The 20235-nt window shown below is 40.2% G+C and overlaps 2 protein-coding genes across 8 annotated transcripts in view; both read left to right on the top strand.

Annotated features, from left to right (window-relative positions):
* Nucleotides 1–7037, top strand: part of larp1b (La ribonucleoprotein 1B) — a 37279-nt gene extending 30242 nt beyond the window's left edge. For all 7 annotated transcript variants that reach the window (XM_047345271.1, XM_047345275.1, XM_047345272.1 and 4 more), the window contains 2 exons: nucleotides 1235–1344; nucleotides 5325–7037. In XM_047345271.1, coding sequence (XP_047201227.1) covers nucleotides 1235–1344; nucleotides 5325–5485 — 271 coding nt within the window. In that variant the 3' untranslated portion in view covers nucleotides 5486–7037. The remainder of the gene's footprint in view (nucleotides 1–1234; nucleotides 1345–5324) is intronic.
* Nucleotides 7038–9280: 2243 nt separating this feature from the next.
* pgrmc2 (progesterone receptor membrane component 2) lies at nucleotides 9281–17835 on the top strand. Its single transcript, XM_047346202.1, has 3 exons — nucleotides 9281–9755; nucleotides 14876–15031; nucleotides 16199–17835. The coding sequence occupies exons 1-3, from the start codon at nucleotides 9413–9415 to the stop codon at nucleotides 16294–16296; spliced, it is 597 nt and encodes a 198-aa protein (XP_047202158.1). The 5' UTR covers nucleotides 9281–9412; the 3' UTR covers nucleotides 16297–17835.
* The last annotated feature ends 2400 nt before the right edge of the window (nucleotides 17836–20235 follow it).

The following is a 20235-nucleotide window of genomic DNA, read 5'->3' as shown; positions in this document are numbered from 1 at the left end:
TCCAGTGTTTGACAGCACAGGGTTAAGCGACTCTGGTGCTGAATCTGCCGTCGGCGCCTTCTCACACCTGCCAACCCTACATTCTTAGCTGAAAAAGTGACTGGCTCAGCTCTGCATGTTGGAGTGAGACTGAGTGCATTCTGAGAGAGTAGCAAACCTGTCGGCTGTTTGAGGCTGCTGGCATGTACTTCATTACCCAGAATTCAGTGGACTCATTCGCCTGTTTCTGCTTGCTGCATGTTTTAAAGCTCATATATGCTCCACTGTTATATTGGAGAGTAGTGATACATTCAGCTCATCAGATGAGAAAAATACACAGAATAATAATGAAGATAAGACAAGAGTTGAGCAATATATATATTTTTTTAGATATTTTTTCAGCACTAGAGGCCTTTATTTTTTGATAGTAGGTAGACAGGAAAGAGGTGAAAAGAGACGGGGAGACTTTCAGCAAAGGTTGCCGGGTCCGGGACTTGAAACCGGGACGGCGGTTTCGAGGACTATAGCCTCTATATGTGGTTGCGCGGTTAACCCCTACACCACCAGCGTCGCGCCCTTGAGCAATATTTTTGGTCTAACTCTGAATTGAACTTAATACTTAGTTATTTTTACATAATTTGCAAATATTGTTTTAAAGAATATGTGTTCAGTTAAGAATGACCAAATATAGATTTGATCAGTTTAAGTATTTTGGATTCTGAAATAAAGATTATCAATTGGAGTCTATATTCCTTAAACTGAGAGCAATGCTGCATTCCATTTGTACTCGAAAGTCAGAATTTCTGACCTCCGCGTAGGAAATTTCAACTGGAACGCCCGCAACAGTCTGGGCAACACATCTATACCCAACTTCTGCATTGCAGATTGTTGCTACTCCCATCAATGGTAGTAAAACGGTCTGTGTCTGTTTTTAGCAGATCTTTACCATTTATGTAACACGTACTACTTTTCAGTGTTTATAAGACAAGATGTTTTAACGCTGTTTATATGCACGAAACACCGCGTAGAACACGAACGATCACCAGCAGGAAACTGGAACACTACAACTCGGAGATTACATAAACTCTGACATCCCAGCTTGGGCATCTGAGGTTAATGGAATGCAGCAATAGCCCTTTAGTTTAGTGCTGACAGGAAGTAAAAGCTGACTTTAGCGTGATCAGCTGCTAACGGTTAGCCAGTTTTCGTATTCTCACAATGCTTATAAAGCGTATGATTTGTTCTCGTCCTGCAGGTATGGATTGGAATGCCTCTTCAGATACTACAGCTATGGCTTGGAGAAGAGATTTAGGTTAGATCTCTTCAAAGACTTTCAAGAGGAGACCCTGAAAGACTTTGAGAAAGGTAATGAGTGTTTGTTAAACAATGTCTGCTGATGTCCAGTCCGATTTGTTACACAGAACCAGTTGAGAAGTTGTTCCTGGTATCTGTTTAGAATATAACGTCTCCGCCATCTAAGCGTGACTGTTTAAAAGAAGAGAAAATTGGGTTTTAAATTTTATTTCTCGACCTGCTTCATAACCATATGACTCAGTCAAACTGAGCAGGAAAGGCTTTAACTGCATTTCCTGTTCTCGGTAGTTTATTGTTCACATTAAAGATTTCGCTTTGAAGTTTCTGCCTCAGTTTTCTACAATAAATAATGATCATTAAATATTTTGAATTCCTTACTGAAGAACAATACAGGTCCTTCTCAAAATATTAGCATATTGTGATAAAGTTAATTATTTTCCATAATGTCATGATGAAAATTTAACATTCATATATTTTAGATTCATTGCACACTAACTGAAATATTTCAGGTCTTTTATTGTCTTAATACGGATGATTTTGGCATACAGTTCATGAAAACCCAAAATTCCTATCTCACAAAATTAGCATATCCTTAAAAGGGTCTCTAAACGAGCTATGAACCTAATCATCTGAATCAACGAGTTAATTCTAAACACCTGCAAAAGATTCCTGAGGCCTTTAAAACTCCCAGCCTGGTTCATCACTCAAAACCCCAATCATGGGTAAGACTGCCGACCTGACTGCTGTCCAGAAGGCCACTATTGACACCCTCAAGCAAGAGGGTAAGACACAGAAAGACATTTCTGAACGAATAGGCTGTTCCCAGAGTGCTGTATCAAGGCACCTCAGTGGGAAGTCTGTGGGAAGGAAAAAGTGTGGCAGAAAACGCTGCACAATGAGAAGAGGTGACCGGACCCTGAGGAAGATTGTGGAGAAGGGCCGATTCCAGACCTTGGGGGACCTGCGGAAGCAGTGGACTGAGTCTGGAGTAGAAACATCCAGAGCCACCGTGCACAGGCGTGTGCAGGAAATGGGCTACAGGTGCTGCATTCTCCAGTCCTGGGCTACAGAGAAGCAGCACTGGACTGTTGCTCAGTGGTCCAAAGTACTTTTTTCGGATGAAAGCAAATTCTGCATGTCATTCGGAAATCAAGGTGCCAGAGTCTGGAGGAAGACTGGGGAGAAGGAAATGCCAAAATGCCAGAAGTCCAGTGTCAAGTACCCACAGTCAGTGATGGTCTGGGGTGCCGTGTCAGCTGCTGGTGTTGGTCCACTGTGTTTTATCAAGGGCAGGGTCAATGCAGCTAGCTATCAGGAGATTTTGGAGCACTTCATGCTTCCATCTGCTGAAAAGCTTATGGAGATGAAGATTTCATTTTTCAGCACGACCTGGCACCTGCTCACAGTGCCAAAACCACTGGTAAATGGTTTACTGACCATGGTATCACTGTGCTCAATTGGCCTGCCAACTCTCCTGACCTGAACCCCATAGAGAATCTGTGGGATATTGTGAAGAGAACGTTGAGAGACTCAAGACCCAACACTCTGGATGAGCTAAAGGCCGCTATCGAAGCATCCTGGGCCTCCATAAGACCTCAGCAGTGCCACAGGCTGATTGCCTCCATGCCACGCCGCATTGAAGCAGTCATTTCTGCAAAAGGATTCCCGACCAAGTATTGAGTGCATAACTGTACATGATTATTTGAAGGTTGACGTTTTTTGTATTAAAAACACTTTTCTTTTATTGGTCGGATGAAATATGCTAATTTTGTGAGATAGGAATTTTGGGTTTTCATGAGCTGTATGCCAAAATCATCCGTATTAAGACAATAAAAGACCTGAAATATTTCAATTAGTGTGCAATGAATCTAAAATATATGAATGTTAAATTTTCATCATGACATTATGGAAAATAATGAACTTTATCACAATATGCTAATTTTTTTAGAAGGACCTGTATATTTGGGGTTTATATATTTAGATAATGAATAGGATGTCTTCTATATAATGTGTATGAAAATATTAGCTAGATGCTTCTTGAATATCTACAGATTTTAATGTGGGGAAAAACTAGAGACACACAGGATGCCGATGTCATAGCAGCAAGATAAACCGGTAGTTGGGTGTTTCCTAATGCTACCTGCCTTCAGCTATCCAGCAGTGCTGCGTGACGAGCTGTTACAAATGTGTCACAGCGTTCTCTCTACTTGTATGTACATTTATAAAGGCCTCAGTTTCTCAGTCTCTGATCAGTGATCACAAAACAGCTCATGATGTTTTATGTATTCATCCTATCCTTGTAAGTGCAATCTATGGTACAGCAGTTCTTTGGAACGCTGTTTTGCTGTGAAGCCAGAAAGGAAAAGAGTAGAGCTAGTTGAACCAAGAACAGGTCAGATGGTTAATAGTTTTGCATGAAATAAAAACATATTTTATTATCATTATATTAGATGACATATCCCAGTTGGTATGTTGCTTTGTTTTATGTTTCTCATTTTGAAAAGTGGATGTTTAGTTGTGCTTTACTTAATCCTTTACCAGTCCTGTCCTGTGGGTTGTCCAATCAGCAACAATACAGTGACTTACAAAAATATTCATACCCAGCTAACTTGTCTGCATGGTGTTTCGTTACAACCACAGATTTTCATATATTATCTTGGGATTTAATGTGATAGACCAACACTGTTCTGAAGTGTGAGGAAAATGACCCATGGAACATACCAGACAGGTCAGGGATAAAAAGTTTTCAGGAATGAAGAACATCTGTTGAAAGGACAACTATTATTCCTGGACTCTACAAATGTGGCCTCAATGGAAGAGTGTCAAGAAGAAAGCAATTAATTAAAAGGGAGCCATGAGACATCCTGCTTGCAGTTTGTCATGTAGGGAACTCAACAAATATGTGGAAGAGGGTGCTCGGGTCAGACGATGCCAGAATAGATGTTTATAGGCCGTACATGTAAAATGGTGTATGTGGTGGAAAATAAACAGAGCAAATCACAACACTGCCATATTGAAGCATGTGTTATAATGGCCCAGTCAAAGTTCAAACCGAAATCTAATTGAGAATTTTAATTGCATTAAAAGCTGGTTCTAAGTATTGAATCAGCGGGGTTGAATACAAGGACACACTTTTCAGATTTATTTCCCTTCCACTTCATTACAGAATGTCTCTTTGTGTTTCTCTGTCGCATAAATCCAAGTAAAATTCACTGGTTTGTTTTTATATAAAAAGAAAAATGTGAAAAGTTCTGTGACTTTTAGTTGGTGTGAGAAATATTCTTGTTACAGCTATAGCACAAAAGCAGATGTGCCAATTAATCCATCAGAGAATGAACAAAAGAGATTGCCAGAATGAAGAGTAAAATTCAGAAACAAGTTTAGAATTTGCTGGCAGACTGCATCAGGAGAGGAACCTCCAGAATTGGACAAAGGGATCCAGAACCTGGAACTTTTATTTAACGAGGCCTTTTCTTTAAGAGCATTTCCACTGTGGAACGAGGCCATTATGTCAAAAGAAGCTGAGTGAGAACTCCCACAGCAGCAGTATCTACCAAGGTCTCAGCCAGAGATGCTAACACCACAGACGTAAAAGCATTGACTCTGTCACAGTAAACAGCTTTATAACTTTATACACATTCTCTATAAACTCCATAGGAAGTTGAACTGTAACAAATGTTTAATGGATTTCATTGAAACAGACCTCTGTGTTCTCCTGCTTTTGGAGCAACAAGGAGAGGAGACACTGCTCCATAGTTGGGATTAAAACCATGTTGATGTGTGCCAGACATGCAGCAGTGCCTCATCTCTGAAGAATCTGGTGGAGAGCCGCAGGGTTGTTTGGTTTTTTGCCACAGAGCGTAAAATAATAATACTAATTTACTCCTTTTTTCACAAGTGGTTGTAAGCAAACATTAAATTCTATTAGACGTAAAGTTAGCAGTGCTGTTTACTATTAACTGTCAGAGTTTGAATCCAATAATTTAACCCTTATTTCCATTCTTTTCTCTGTGCTGTTTTTTTTTCTGTAGGTCAGCTGTACGGACTGGAAAAGTTCTGGGCCTTCCTGAAGTATTCAAAGATAAAGAACCAGCCCATTGACCCAAAGCTGCAGGGGCACCTCTCCAAGTTCAAGAACCTGGAGGACTTTAGGGTGGTGGTGAGTGTTTGTGAAATCTTCTTTTTCATTTGAGTTGAATGTTCTGCCAGCGAGAAACAATCAGAGATGCAGTAAACAAATGTTTCATTGTCGCAAAATAAACTAAAAATGTATCAAACCAAATTTGATGTGATCCTTATCTGCAGCCACCAATAGGAGAGGAGGGAGGCAGGAGGAGACGCCACTCGTCCTCGGCTGGGGACGAAGGGAGGCGTCGGCGTCATCCTTCCAACACTACCTCAAAGCAGGGCTCTAAATCCTTCAACGCGCCCTCTCATCCTACAGCCACCTCCTCCACACAGAGTTCAGCCAAAGACAGCACCCAGAAAACAGCAGCGGCACCAACCAACCACGGCAAAAAGTCTGACAGCAGATTGTTGAAGAAAGATGGCGTTTCACCTAACAAATGAAGCTCCCTCCTCCCGGTGAGAGCTTCAACATATAAGGCTTGTGGAGAGAAGTGGCAGCTGCTCTCAGATTACGTTGTGCTCTTTTCAGAAGCAAACCGTTTGGATATAAAGAGGCTGAGCGTGGTTGACTTCATTTGATTGTTTTTACCAGTGAATTTCAGTTTCAAGGAAACAAACCTAGGCAGTAAGCTTGAATTTATTTGCCCGACAGCTCATAACGTTTACAAAACCAACAAAAAAAAAAAAATGCATTCCCCGCATTTTGCCTTTTATCTCTCAGATGCCAAACTCTTTGAGTACATTGATCGCTGTAAACCGCTCCGATCTTTAAAGAGCCGTTGAACTGTGATTGTAGTTTGCCAAGGTGAGAGATACTGCAGATAGTATTGTGCCTTTATCTTATCCATCATGATGTCAGGAGTGTGTTCAGTTTTTTATTTTTTTTTTGAAGGTCTTCCTTCTTGTTTGGGGTTGGAAGGAGTCTAAAAGTGATGCTACTTGCAGGTTCCACACCCCCAACATCTACCGTTTTCATGGCGACAATCAGGTTGACGAGTGCAGCCATATAATTGGTGAAGGACTGACTCTGAGGTTGCCTCTCTTTAACAGATGTTTCTCAGCCTGACTGCAACATGTCACAGCTAAACTGTGTTTTTTTAATTCAAAAGCTGCAGAAATCATCCCTTTATTTTTCTGGGAAGCTTTAAGTCCCATTTTACACCCAGACATAGCTTAATTTATTGTTTTATTTTTATTTTTCCATTGACTTGATTTGATATAATAGTCTTAGGTGATCATTACAGTTTTTACTTGCTTGTGCATTGAATATAATACAAAAAAGAAATGTTTTTGCTGGAATTATGGGTGTAAGCTAGTGTCATAAAACTACAGTATATTTTAGCCTAAAGTTTACTTCATATTATGTTTGAGGCTTGGTGCTCCAGAGCACTTTAAATGTTAACTTTCCTTTACTTCATTGGACAAAAGTTTGAATTGAATTAAAACAAAAAAAAATGTAAATACTATAAAAATCATTTACTATTCCATTATTCATTTGATTTGAAGAAGTGATTTGTTATCAGTAGTGTGTTTGAGTGTTTCAGGATAAAGTGTTGCATGTTCTTGAATTGTAAAATGCCAAAAAAAAATCTAAAATAAATGATTGTATGAACTTGTTTTGGGGTGCTCTGTCTTACGTTGTTCTTCTCTCGGGGTTGCCACGGGCGAGTCGTCAAGCGTGATCAGCAGGTTTTCGTTCCCAGCAACGCCTCAGTGAAGTCAGTTGAGTCTGATCATCCCTGCTCGCTGCAGGTCTTTAAATCTCATTTGTTTTACCAACTTTAAATGTCCTAAGGTGTAATGTTACATCATGCGAGTGGATGATAGATGAACAAAAAAGACAACACTGAAACTCTAGAGAGAATATATATCTCTTGTTTATTTTTGATACATTAAATATGGCAAAGATTTTATATAAACACCCACTAAATATAGCAGTAAAATGTTTTTTTCTGTAGGAAAGGGGAATGTGTTGCAGGTCATTTTTAGCAAGCTGATTGGCAGTGCGCAGCAATGGGAAGGGGTTGCTCTGCAATAATCTAAGCTTCTTACAGTCAGATAAAAGTCTTGTGACTTGAACTTTCTGGTGAAACACAGGAACAGTATGGTGATTTTCTTCATTTTAAAACTAACCTTTTAAAACTGTGATGTAGCTTGAAAACAGTAAACAGCCCATTCCTACTTCACACTAAAATGAGAAGTATGTTATATCGGGTGTGTTCTCTTCTACATCTACTATAGTGTGTGTCTATATATACACAATATTGGAACGAATATTGGGTCCCACCACCAAATCAGTGACTTCCTGTGTTCCAATCACTTCCATGGCTGCAGGTATATAGAGTTTGGTGTGGAGAAACCTGACTGACCTCAACCTTCTTGAACACCGTTGGGATGAACTAGAGTGGACGATGCAATTCTGGTTTGTATGGCAGTTCCTGACGTTGGAATTCATAACAGAATTGCAACCAATCTGAAAAACAATCATGCTTAAAGATTACAGCAACTAAACCAAATTTTACCTAACCTGATCAGTCAGTTATGCTGTCTCTGTCTTTCTTCATGTCTTTTCTTTCTTTTAACTGTCCTGTCTTGGCATTTCCAGCATACCATAAATGGCTGCCTACATGTGCCAGAGCAGCTTTGCTTTACATAAAGGGTATGTGGACATGGTATCCTAACCGCTTGGTTGAATTTATTAAACCGGGGCTGCATCTGGCATCAAAGTAGACGGGTTAATAATGTATGAACCTGTGTTTGTGTGACTTCTTTGTATTTCTGTGTGTCCTTTTTGTCACCTGGAGGTATGAAGATGTTACAATGGTGAGAAGAGTAGAACTAGCATCGTCTCCCAGAGGCTGCAGCAGTCCCAGGCAGACAGACACCAGTCACACAGTGGCAGAACCACCAAGCACCAAGGAGGGGGTTTTAGTGTATTTTGTCATGCTACATCTTGACAGTATTCATTAACTTTACCTTGCAAAATTTATCAACATCATTCTCACTGCAAGGGTATCTTTTTTTCTACAACTCTACTCAGGTGACACCACAGAGTTTCTTTTAGACTTTGTTCCGGACTATGAAAACATTTTGTTCAGGTAAAGCCATTGTTTTAGTTTTTTTGGGTAAAGGCTCTGATTCAATTTAATGCTGAAAGTGAGAAGAAAATGGTTTTCAGAATTCACATCTGAAAGTTTTGGTTTAAAACTGACTGGTATTTAGAACTGTTCACAATTCATCATTAACACGTCATATGTCATTTAAAACCCCGGTTCCATCTGAAGAAAAGCATCCCCACATCATGATGCTGCCACCACCAAGTGTTGCAGATGTTCTTCTGAAGGCCTCCTTGTCATTCCTCCAAATATTCTCTATGGTAATATTGCTTCTAATTAGATGAAAACATGCTGGTAAACGTATGTTTTAAATATAAATTTAGGCTGCACTGAAGTCAGAAAAGAGCATTAAACTTAAAAAAAAAAGTCTCACTCCAAGCTGCACTGAAAATTAGGCAAACCCGTCACTTTATGATTCGCTGTCCTACATTTTGTATTCTTGATTACCTGGGTGTGTTGTCGATTGTAAACATGTTATATGCTTTAGATGTTAATTATAACAGCGATATTATTTTATGTCTTAGTTGGCATAGTTTTGTTTCATTTGATTAGTTTGCTTGTCTTTGCCGATATTCTGTACCAATTTGAGCTCATTTTTTTGAATCTCTGTTACCACTTTGTCTCGTTTAAGGTCCACTTATTCTTTTAGGTTTGTGTCGCAATTCGCATTGTTTATGTCTCTCCGCTATGGTTCTAGGAGAAGGCTCCCGCCGTTTCTGTTAGAAGAGTACCGTGCGTTTATCTGTCCCTGCTGGTTTCTTGTCCCGAGTCAACCATTTTTGACATGAACGCTTACTCAACTGGTAGCTCTGGCATTCCCGACGGGACCTAAATGCCTCATCTTGCCAGGGGCGGGTAGGCGCTAACAGTGCAGCATGGCGGACGATGGAGACAGTTCGAGCGGTCCAGTTGACACAAACGGCGGGCAGGGGGCGGCGGAGGAGTCAGACGGGCTCGGCTTGGTCGGGATGTTGCTGAATATCACCGTTTTGGTTCTGGTGGTGGCGGTTTGTCTGGCGGCGTACCGGCGGTGGGGCAGGAGGCTCGTCTCCGGCGCGGCCCATGGCGACGCGGCCTCGGCGCTTCCCAAGATGAGGAGACGGGACTTCACTCTGGAGCAGCTGCGGGAGTACGACGGTCTCCAGAACCCTCGGATCCTCATGGCTGTCAACATGAAAGTTTTCGACGTGACCAGCGGCAAAAATTTTTACGGAAAAGGTGAACGAGGCAGCGGACGTAGGCTCTAAGACAGCGGAGTTGCTTGACACGTTGCCGCCTGTTGTGATTCTGGACCAAAAATTGGGCGCAAACAGCTCTAGCTTAGCTCCTTGGCTTTGTGTATTTTTGAATGGGATGATAGCCGCTAGCTTGCTAGCGTAGATTTTGAGTTCGTGACTGGTAATAATAATTACTCCTCTCACGTTTACATGTACTGTCGGTGAAGCTGTGACATTTTTAGGGTGGGAGTTGTGTGTGTTAGGACCAGAGTGTAAGAGGTAATAATTTATCATGCTAATGCTAGCCCGCTAGCCTGTTGACATGCTCATAGACACAGAGCAGCCTGGCTGTCTAGTCTGAATCCACCGCTTGTTTACATGAAAAACTTTAGGTTGTGAACAATAATGTTGCTTTATAATACGAATTAGAGATAGATATGTGGAAAAAAAGTCTGGATTAAGCTCCACTGTACAAAGTGAAGTGAAAATGTGTATCGGGTGTTTGTTGGTTCCTGCAAAAAGGCCAGTTTGTTGTTCTATACTACAGTTCTTTACTCAGAACAATCCCTTACCAGGATAACCCTGAAGTTGGCACCTAATTTGCAGCTTTTGACTCGGTACTAAATGGATATTTCACAGCATGTAACGGATCCCACTTATCTTTACGCTGCTCGAGTTTGACATCTTGATGTTCTTTGAATATGTTATAATAGACAGGTTGTGACAGAAAATAGAAAAGGGCGATAAAGAGGCTTCTCCTCTTTAGAAGAATGACAAGTTATATAAAACAGTTTTTAATTTGTAAAATCTTTTTTCTGTTTGTGAAAACTTAAAATGTGCAAAAATAAGGCTTGAAACCAAATTATATGATATTCAGTTTCAAAACTCTAATGTATGGACAGGTCAAAGCTGGACAGAATTATTTGACTGTACTGACAGATTCTATGCAGTAGGCAGCAATTTCTGAAAGCTGTCATCAATTAGTGAAAACTCATACAAGGTCAGCAAAGACTTTAATGTTGCAGAAGGTGGGCTTAGTTTGAGGAGTCTCAGCCTGAGTTTAGCGTAATCTACTTCAAGTTTGAGCATTTCAATTATTTTTGATTTAAGTTCATTGCCAGCAGTTTTGTGTTTGCTGATCTGCAGAGACCAGCAGGCCTGAATCTGTCAAAGTAAACCACAGAAAAACCTGACGGGACGAGAGTTTTCATGTGAGAGTCAGATGATGCTTTTCTTGGAAGATGGTAAAAGACTCTGTAACAGAATCCAAGAAAACAAAACTTGTTTGGTTGTTCTTATTGTTTTAAGTCACTAAGTTACTAAACCATTTTTTGTTTTGGAAGACCAGGATTTCCCAGTTTATTTGCCTATTGTCAAATGTTGTTTTTTTTTTTTGTGAAAGGCTATATAACTTTATGACCACTCCCCTTTCAGAGCTGTGTTTACAGATTTGTTCTTAGCGGTCGATGGTTTTAGGGGGTGGGGTGAGCCGCTCCCTCCTCCACCCATCCCTTTGTGGTGTATGACTCCTTAGAGACCTGCCATGCAGCTTTAAACAGTGCACAGTTTAAAGTTGAGCACAAATTCTACTCAGCTCTTAGATACTGTGAATGTTATTGCAGTACTCTGCACAGTAGCACGCGTCACACTTACAGGTTAAACCCTTAAAGGTATGCATCGGATTTTATGGTTTTTGAAGTGAGGTTCTGTTAAGAGGCTACTGGCCCAGGATGTTAAAAGACCTCGATGCATATTTTGGTTTTACTAAATGTTCATATATTCTGATATTGTGTTAAATAATCTGGAATAAACACCAGCTTAATTTACCAGTAGCTTTCAAGTAAACATTCTTATTGTCCAGAATATTATAATTTTTTCCTAATCTGATCTTTATAGAATACTGGGAGTAAAAAATGCTAATATTAGCCAGTGAATTAGCCTGGCCACCACACCTTTCCAAACAGCTTTAAGCAAGAAACAAGTGAAGCGGTGATGGAAAGTGCAGTTTGCAGACACCGCTGAGGGAAAGGGGAAACGCTGGATGTTTCCCTACATGTTTGGTCTCTATAGACTTTAAATTCGGGTGGAATTGGATCTATGCTTCTTCAACTGGGTTTAAAATGACAAACTAACAACTAAAACTGCTATTTTTGGGGGGATTCTTGACAATTATATAAATAAACCAAAGTTCCCAAACTGTACTTTAAAGGGAACATACCCTGCTTTTAAATCCCTCCTTTTCACAGTTAAATCATCAGTTGTGGTTTCTATAAAGTGGAACTGAAATGCTTTGGTCTTAGTCCCTCGTTGTTGTAGCTCCACAGGTTCCTCTTTCCCCCCTGTTCTGAGTAGCATCTGTGAGCAACTCGTTTTGGTGCGTTCTCGTTAAATGCTACTGACGTACTTCACACCCCGCCCCCCTCCAGGTCAAAGAGCATACTACTCTAACCCTTTCGGCCAATTTTGTAGTTTGATAGCAAAGATACAATTATTTAGCGGCACAGAAACGGGACAAAAAAGACAAAAACAATGCTAAACTGTTGATGTAATAATACTATTCAAAACACGCAGTACGGTTCTGTCCTCAACGAGCTAAAAGCAGCAGAAGCAGAATGCACGATGCTACTGCTCTAAACAATGGCCAGGACGTCATATCAACACATGATAAATTCATGTCTAAATTAAAGTTTTTCATTTTTGTATTATTTGTAGCTTACCGCTTTGCTGCGTTCATCGTTTCCATATAGAGAAGGAACTGACCCCTTCATCAGATGAAGTCTTTCAGCAAATCCTTCTTGATACTGGCAGAGGTTGCTGAAGGTACTTGTTCTTTAAGTGGGGAAATAGCATTTTCCCCACTGATGTGGGTAGATTTCCCATGAAAAATAAAATTTAACCAGACATTTCGAAGAGGCTCTGATGCTGGGGGATGGTGTAACAAATTGTGCAGGTTAATACACCCAACAACCGAACCGAATTTCTCTTCTTGCAGCATAAGCATACTTGAGCTTGGACTACAAAATAACAGCAAGAAATAAAAATGGCGAATATGCAAAATTAATCAGCCTGAAGTTCATGATCTTGTTTAGCTGTTCTGACGTAACAGTTCAAAAACGTAACATGATGGAGAAAACTGAACGGATTGAAAAATATGACCCAAACAGTACCAGTATAAAGATATTTACAAGGCACTTGGAGAAACTAAATTCAACTTATCAGCACACCTACAGACTCCCAAGTACAGAACAGAACGTATGTAAGGGCTAAAAAAGTGAATTTTTCATGATATGTCGCCTTTAAAAAAAAAAAAAGTAATCTGTAGAGGACTACCTTCCTTTTCATTCCTTAGCAGTGAAATGGCCCTATACCAGCGTTGAGTTGCATTATTGTGGCATTCAAATATAAGACCTAACTACTTTCAAGCTGGTTTAAAGTTCATATCTTGTATGTAAGGCCAGGAATGAAAAAAGTCTAGAAATCTGAGACTGGAAAAGTAGGGAATTTTGTAATGTGTCCAGACGTCCCTCTCCCCAGACAGCTCCTCCGGGTGGAGCCCAAGGCGTTCCCAGGCCAGCCGAGAGACATAGTCCCTTCAGCGTGTCCTGGGCCGTCCCCTGGGCCTCTTCCCGGTGGGACGTGTATGGAACACCTCCCAAGGAAGGCGTCCAGGAGGCATCCGGTATAGATGCCCGAGCCAACTCAACTGGCTCCTCTCGATGTGGAGGAGCAGCGGCTCTACTCCGAGCCCCTCCCGGATGACCGAGCTCCTCACCCTATCTCTAAGGGAGTGCCCGGCCACCCTACGGAGGAAGCTCATTTCAGCCGCTTGTATCCGGGATCTCGTTCTTTCGGTCATGATCCAAAGTTCACGGCCATAGGTGAGGGTAGGAACGTAGACCGACCAGTAAATTGAGAGCTTTGCTTTTCGGCTCAGCTCTCTCTTCACCACAATGGACCGGCACAGCGCCCCCATTACTGCGGCAGCTGTACCGATCCATTTGTCAATCTCCCGCTCCATTCTTCCCTCACTCGTGAACAAGACCCCGAGATACTTAAACTCCTCCACTTGAGGCAGGAACTCCCCTCCAACCTGAAGAGGACTAGCCACCCTTTTCCGGTCGAGTACCATGGCCTCGGACTTGGAGGAGCTGATCTTCATCCCAGCCGCTTCACACTCGGCTGCAAACCGCCACAGCGCATGCTGTAGGTCTTGGCTAGATGGGGCCAGCAGGACCATGTCATCTGCAAAAAAAGAGCCAAAATTCACTGGTCCCCAAACCAGACCTCGTCTGGCCCTTGGCTGCGCCTAGAAATCCTGTCCATAAAATTTATGAAAAGGATTTGGTGACAAAGCGCAGCCCTGCCGGAGTCCAACATGCACCGGAAACAGGTCCGACTTGGTCCCGGCAATGTGGACCAAACTCCTGCTCCGCTTTACAGAGACCTGATGGCCCCTAATAAAGGGCCCCCGACTCCATAGTCCTGGAGCACCCCCCAGAAATGCCTTCTTCAGGTCCACAAAACATATGTGGACCAGTTGGGCAAACTCCCATGACCTCTCAAGCACAATGTGGAGGGTGTAGGGTTAGGAACTGTGCTTTTAAAACTTGGTCCCTTGATATATATCTATATATAGATATGTATAAGCAAAGTTCTGAGTACGGTGCAGGCTTTTTAACCTGATTGTGCTGGTGATTTGTGTGTTTTCCGTGAATAGTAACATAATAAAATATTTTCATGAATCAGTTGTTTTTAGACTGCCAAATAATTGCAGCACAGCACTGCCTTGAAAAGCATTAGACACATGTAGTCCTCTGATACCCATATTTACCGACAACATTGGGTATCAAATTATGTGACTCATTTTGTAAGATATAAAGATACATTTAGTAAAGTCTGCTGTGTCGGTGTAGGTAGTGTTTTTTAATATGAAGCAGCAGCAGTCCTGAGATGTAGAGGTGTTGCCTTGCTGAAACCGTACCTACAGACTTTTTACCTTCTTTTTTTTTTTCTTAGCTTGAAACCATGTCACATCTTCTACAAATTGTCAGTTTAAATATTTTATTGAAGTATAGACAGATAGTGTTCCTCATGGTGGCCTCTGCGTTTGTGTTTCCTCAGACGGCCCTTACGGTATCTTCGCTGGCCGGGATGCTTCAAGGGGCCTGGCCACCTTCTGCCTGGAGAAGAACGCCCTGAGGGATGAGTATGATGACTTGTCAGACCTCAGCGCAGTGCAGATGGAGAGTGTGAGGGAGTGGGAGATGCAGTTCCGGGGTAGGTTCTTCTAGATGTCAGTTTGGTTCCAAGTCCACACCTACATCCTTGAAAGTGCATATTCCAAGTCTTCTGACTTTCACCACATTACAGAAAAAAATAAAAAATAAAGCTATTAGGAATCAAAACCTTTATTTCACAATGTCTTAATCTACAGATTACAGCTCACTGAAATGTTCATTTGACAGTGCAGGCCATTAAAAACCATAATTCTCACGTTTCCTCAAAAGTGAGTGTGAGATATTGGTATCTAATTTTGGATTGAAACCTTTATAAGTAATGTGGGGTTAGTGCGTACTTAACAGGTCTGTGGTTACAATTTAAACAGAAACGAGAAACTAGAAGTTGATTATCATCTCAGAATAATGTTGAGCAGAAGAAAGTCAGGGCAACTTTCAGTTTTTAACTTTTTAAAGCACATTCGCATTGCCAGCCCATTTCTAATCTTTGAGATTTGAATGATTAAAAAAAATGTATTTAGGCAGAAGTAGAAACTGTAGAGGCTACACACACAAGTATGTCTTCCTGCATGGTTCCATCCAGTTACTCGGGATAAACTTCTGAACTCACAATTAATGTTAAACCAAAAGAATGAGAGAAACAATGTTTTTCCCTCAGAATAATCAGGACAAACACTGAATGAATTTCACAACTGGAAACTTCCTTCTGTCTATCCATTCCATTTAAAAGCCTGACCTCAGGAGACACTCAGCAGTAAATTCATATGAACTTTTTTATATCTACTTAAAAAATTGTTAAATAATAAATTAACTAATTTTAGACACAAAAAGAATAGACTTTGATCATAAAAATAGTTGAGGACCTCTGTAAACAAAGCAGATTGTTCTAATACAAGCTTTTTTTCTCTGAGGAGCAAAACTATCTGGAGCTGAATAGTTTCTAAATAGTTTTAATATCTTGACAAATTGTCTTTTTTAATCAAGCAATGCCCTCTAAAGTTTGAAGATGGAGTAAAAAAAACATTTCTATTGGTATCCTAGAGCTGCTTTATTTAATTTATGCCTAAATGTTACAGCGAAACATTAGAAAATATTTAGCCAAGCATCTTTGAAAGTCTGTATATTCATGTACAAAGATATATTTGGCATCAAGTACTGAGTTCAGTGTGTCCGACTGGCAGAGTAATTATCTCTGTGGTGCTTTCAGAAAAATACGACTACGTTGGGCGGTTGCTGAAGCCTGGAGACGAGCCTTCGGAGTACACGGACGAGGAGGACATCAAGGACCACTTGAAGCACGACTGAGCAGTTCCCATCCCTCTTACCAAAGCCAGAAGCCCCCCAAACAGCTGTTACTGACCGCCCTGGACCACCTGACTTTCTACCCATCCTCCTGCCCGTCCATTTACCAGTCTCTCCTCTCTAGTCCCTATCCATGTACCAAAACTTTGAATCCGTCTGGTGCTGCAGCTGGTTCGTGATGGGAAGGGCTCAAGTCTCGACGACCAGACCTCCTCCCCATCTCTCCCTCGTCATTCTATGAAGATGAGTACCAACAGAAAGCAATCAGGAACCTTGGAGGAGCTTTTGCTTATTTTATTTGACAGCTAACACGTCTGGGGGCTGTTAGATGTAGTTTGAAACCAAACCCTGAAGCATCTTGCTGGCTTGTTCGGGTGGGGAAGTGATAAGTGTTGGGTGGATGTCAGTCAGGAACCCTCTGGTCTGGGATAATCAGTCGAGCAGGGTTGGGAAAAACACTTCTCTCTCTTTTAATCTTTGGTTTAGCCACATAGCAACACAAACTGCTTCAGCTTTAGAAAGTTTATCATTCAATCAATCACAGTTTTTGTTCTGTTCAGATTATTTTCCTCCCTTGATGAGAGGGCAGTTCTGTGGCCTAACCAAGGGCAGTTTGGCAGGCTTTGAGTTTATCTGTTGTGTTTGTAGTGTAAGCACTACTAGTTTTCTTTGTTTGTCACCATGTGATTGTATTTGTTAAGTAGCATAGAGGGGACAGAGTTCCAGCCACATTTTGTTTTTTCTTTTCACATTTCTTTGCGGGGTTGGGGTCAAAGGTATTACATGAAGCTTGTTTTAAATCTCATCAGATGGACTAAATCACAGAACGACGGGCAAAAGGGAAGATGATAAGGCAGCCCTAATCAATTGACAAATTGTTTACATGCCTCACAAGCCAGCTGCAACTCTGTAGATCCCCCTGAAAAAGGTCCAAGTATTAATCGTGCCTTATTTAGTTTGTTGCGTCAGCGCTGAGGGGTCAAACACAAGGTCGGTGGAAGGATGGAGGTGTCAGTTTTCTCCTAGACTCAGCCCCCCCCCCCCAGACTTTAAAGAAGGCATTTGTTGTGTCAGTCATCCATGCAGAGACTGGAATATTTCCCCATTTCACAAACTTTGTACATAGACCCAAGAAATTACTGTGTTACTGCCATATTTATGTAGTGGATGAAGTCCATATACATATAAATGCTATGTCGTACTGGCCAAAACCCCCCATTGTTTGTGTTCTGTTTTTTTTTTTTTTTTTTTTTTAATGTGGGTGAATTTTCAAAATAAATCAAAAGTGATTATAAGGTGTTGCAAAATGCTGCAGGATCGGACCGGGAGCTGTTCTTTGCTGAATTCTGTTCATAGACATTGCTTATCCTGTAAATATATCTATCGTTTATTAAAGCATGTGCAACAACAAAGTCAGCTATGCCGAGGTTTCACCACATCATGTATTTAAATGTCAGACGTGAGTGCGAGTGTGTGTTTGTGTCGGTGTGACAGACGCAGGAAGGGATTTGTTCATGCATAATAAATCAATTTGGTTAATAATTGAAAATCTCTGGTCTTTCTTTGCTTTTAAAGACGGTGACTTGGTGATGAAGGTGTTTCACCCGTCGTACCATCTGGACAGTATACTTAAAAAGCTGACCAAGTGACAAAGGAACACAAATAATTACACCCTTGCAGAGAATAAAATCTGTGTTTTAGGAGAAAGTCAAATTAAGGATGAATACTTACCTAAGTGTTTTGTATGCAGATGAATATGATTTTGTGCAAACATTTAGTGTTCAGTTGGGCAGCCTGGAATTAAACTGAAAGCCTGACAAAAACAAACTGGTGAGTTGATGTTTTGGAGTAGGAGTAGTTATTTGCTTTATTCATTGATATTTTATTTTTGTCCAGTGTGAGATGTAAAAAAACCTCAGTTGTAAATGTAACTTCTCAAAAAACATGGAGTTAGTGTGTTTCTTTGTTTTGGAGACTTCCTAAAACTAAAGACTTTAAAAACAAATGTAAAATAAAATGCACAAGGTGATAATAGAGATGGTTTAAATTACCTTGGTTAAAGTGATCATTTTTTCTCTAATCGTTTAGGTTGAGACAATCCAACGGCTCAAGTATGACTTCATGTTTAAGATCATTGCTTTTTCTGAAAAGGGATTCTGCGACGTATCAATTCTTTTGCAGCCTTTAACAGGTTTTCTACCAAGATTGCTCCATATTTGGCTTCATCCATCTTGTCTTTACATTTAACCAGCTTCAATGCCCCTGTTGAAGAAGAGCATCCCCAATGTGCACCACATTCCTGCTACCATTGTGTGTTACCATTGTGATGGTGTGTTCAGGGCAATGTGCAGTGTTAGTTTTCTGCCACACAGCATTTTACGTACGGGTCAATAAATGTAATGTTGGTCTTATCTGACCAGAGCAGCTACATCTACATGTTTGCTGGGCCCTCTTTATGACTTGTGGAAAACTGTAAGTAGAACCTTTTGAGGCATACTTGCAACAATCACTTTGTTCTTTCCAATCTTCCATAAAGGCTAGATTGTGAAAGGTCCAACTAGTAGTTGTGCTGTCAACACATTCCTCTACCTGAAATGTTGATCTCTGGAGCTCCTCCAGAGATACTATGGGCTTCTTTTGGCTGCTTCTGTAGCCCAATGTGTCAGTATAGGTGAACAGCCATGTGTTGGTAGGTTTGTGGTTGTCCATACTGTTTTTTTTCTGTTTTGGGTGATAGATTAAACAGTGCCCTGTGACATGTTTCAAAACTTGGAATAATGTTTTATAACCTAACCCTGCTTTCAACTTAAACACAAATTCATCTCTGACCTGTTTTTGGTGTTCATGATGCTGTTTGCTTACTAAAACTGCTTCAAACACTAATTCATAATAAAACACCAGGTCCTTGGAGGTTATAGAATATTTCTTGATTTAAAAAGGACAGTTTGGAATGGTTCTATGTGTTCTCTTATGCGGGAGAGCTGAAAAATGTTTTAAATGTCACCCATTTAGAAAACAATACACCAGATGTTTTGCTTTCATAATTCACACAAATCATTGCTGTTGCTCAATGCTCAGGCAACTATCCTTTTTTGGTTGAACTGTGGATAAAAATCATATGTATGAATGTAGCTTGAATAAATGCAGAGCATAGCACAGCCTTATGGGGTTGCAAAAGTGCCATAATAAAATGAAAACATTTTAATGAATATTTTAATGTCAAAATGTAATTAAAATTTAAAACATGCATAAATATTATAATAAACACATCACTAAATATGTCAATAAATATAAATATTAGGAAAGTTGATAAGCATTATTTTATTAAGTATTTAAATTATTTAATATTGGACATTGCAGCTCGTCTAACACTGCTCTAGTTGCTGTGCAGGTTAGCCAATCAGATATTTGGATCTGTTTGATGAGCTACCGTAACAATGCAAAATATTTTACGGTGCACTGCAGCAAATGAACCTTGAAAGAAATGAATAGATTCTGAAATTATATATTTTAACATAAGATAACTTCAGATTTTATTCTATGAAAAGCATGTTTTTGTATTTAATTCTGTTTTTAACCTTATAGTGCCAATTGCACAATTTATGACACATTTAGCTCATCTTACCCTCATGCCAAATGTAATAGCCTACAGTTTGAAAAATGGTGAAAATATTGCTGAATTGTACAATGTGGTTTTTTTTAGAATGTTATATTGTTTTTAAAAGGTGTTTTTTTTTTTTTTTTGGTTATATTTACATTATCATAAATGCCTAACAGATGAAAACCAGGCAATGTTTCCAAAAAAAGTTTTTGTTTTATCAAAAGCATCAGCAATTATTTTAAAAACAAAATCAAAATTTTCTGTGTCAGGCTTTAATAGGCAATATATTACTGACAAATTCTATAAATTGTGAATACATTAATTTTTAAATAAATTTACAG

The sequence above is a fragment of the Girardinichthys multiradiatus genome, chromosome 19 (genome assembly GCF_021462225.1).
Source record: "Girardinichthys multiradiatus isolate DD_20200921_A chromosome 19, DD_fGirMul_XY1, whole genome shotgun sequence".
In the NCBI taxonomy this organism is placed as follows: domain Eukaryota; kingdom Metazoa; phylum Chordata; class Actinopteri; order Cyprinodontiformes; family Goodeidae; genus Girardinichthys; species Girardinichthys multiradiatus.
The sequence above is the reverse complement of the archived record's forward strand: the minus strand, read 5'-3'. Positions and strand labels throughout refer to the sequence as shown.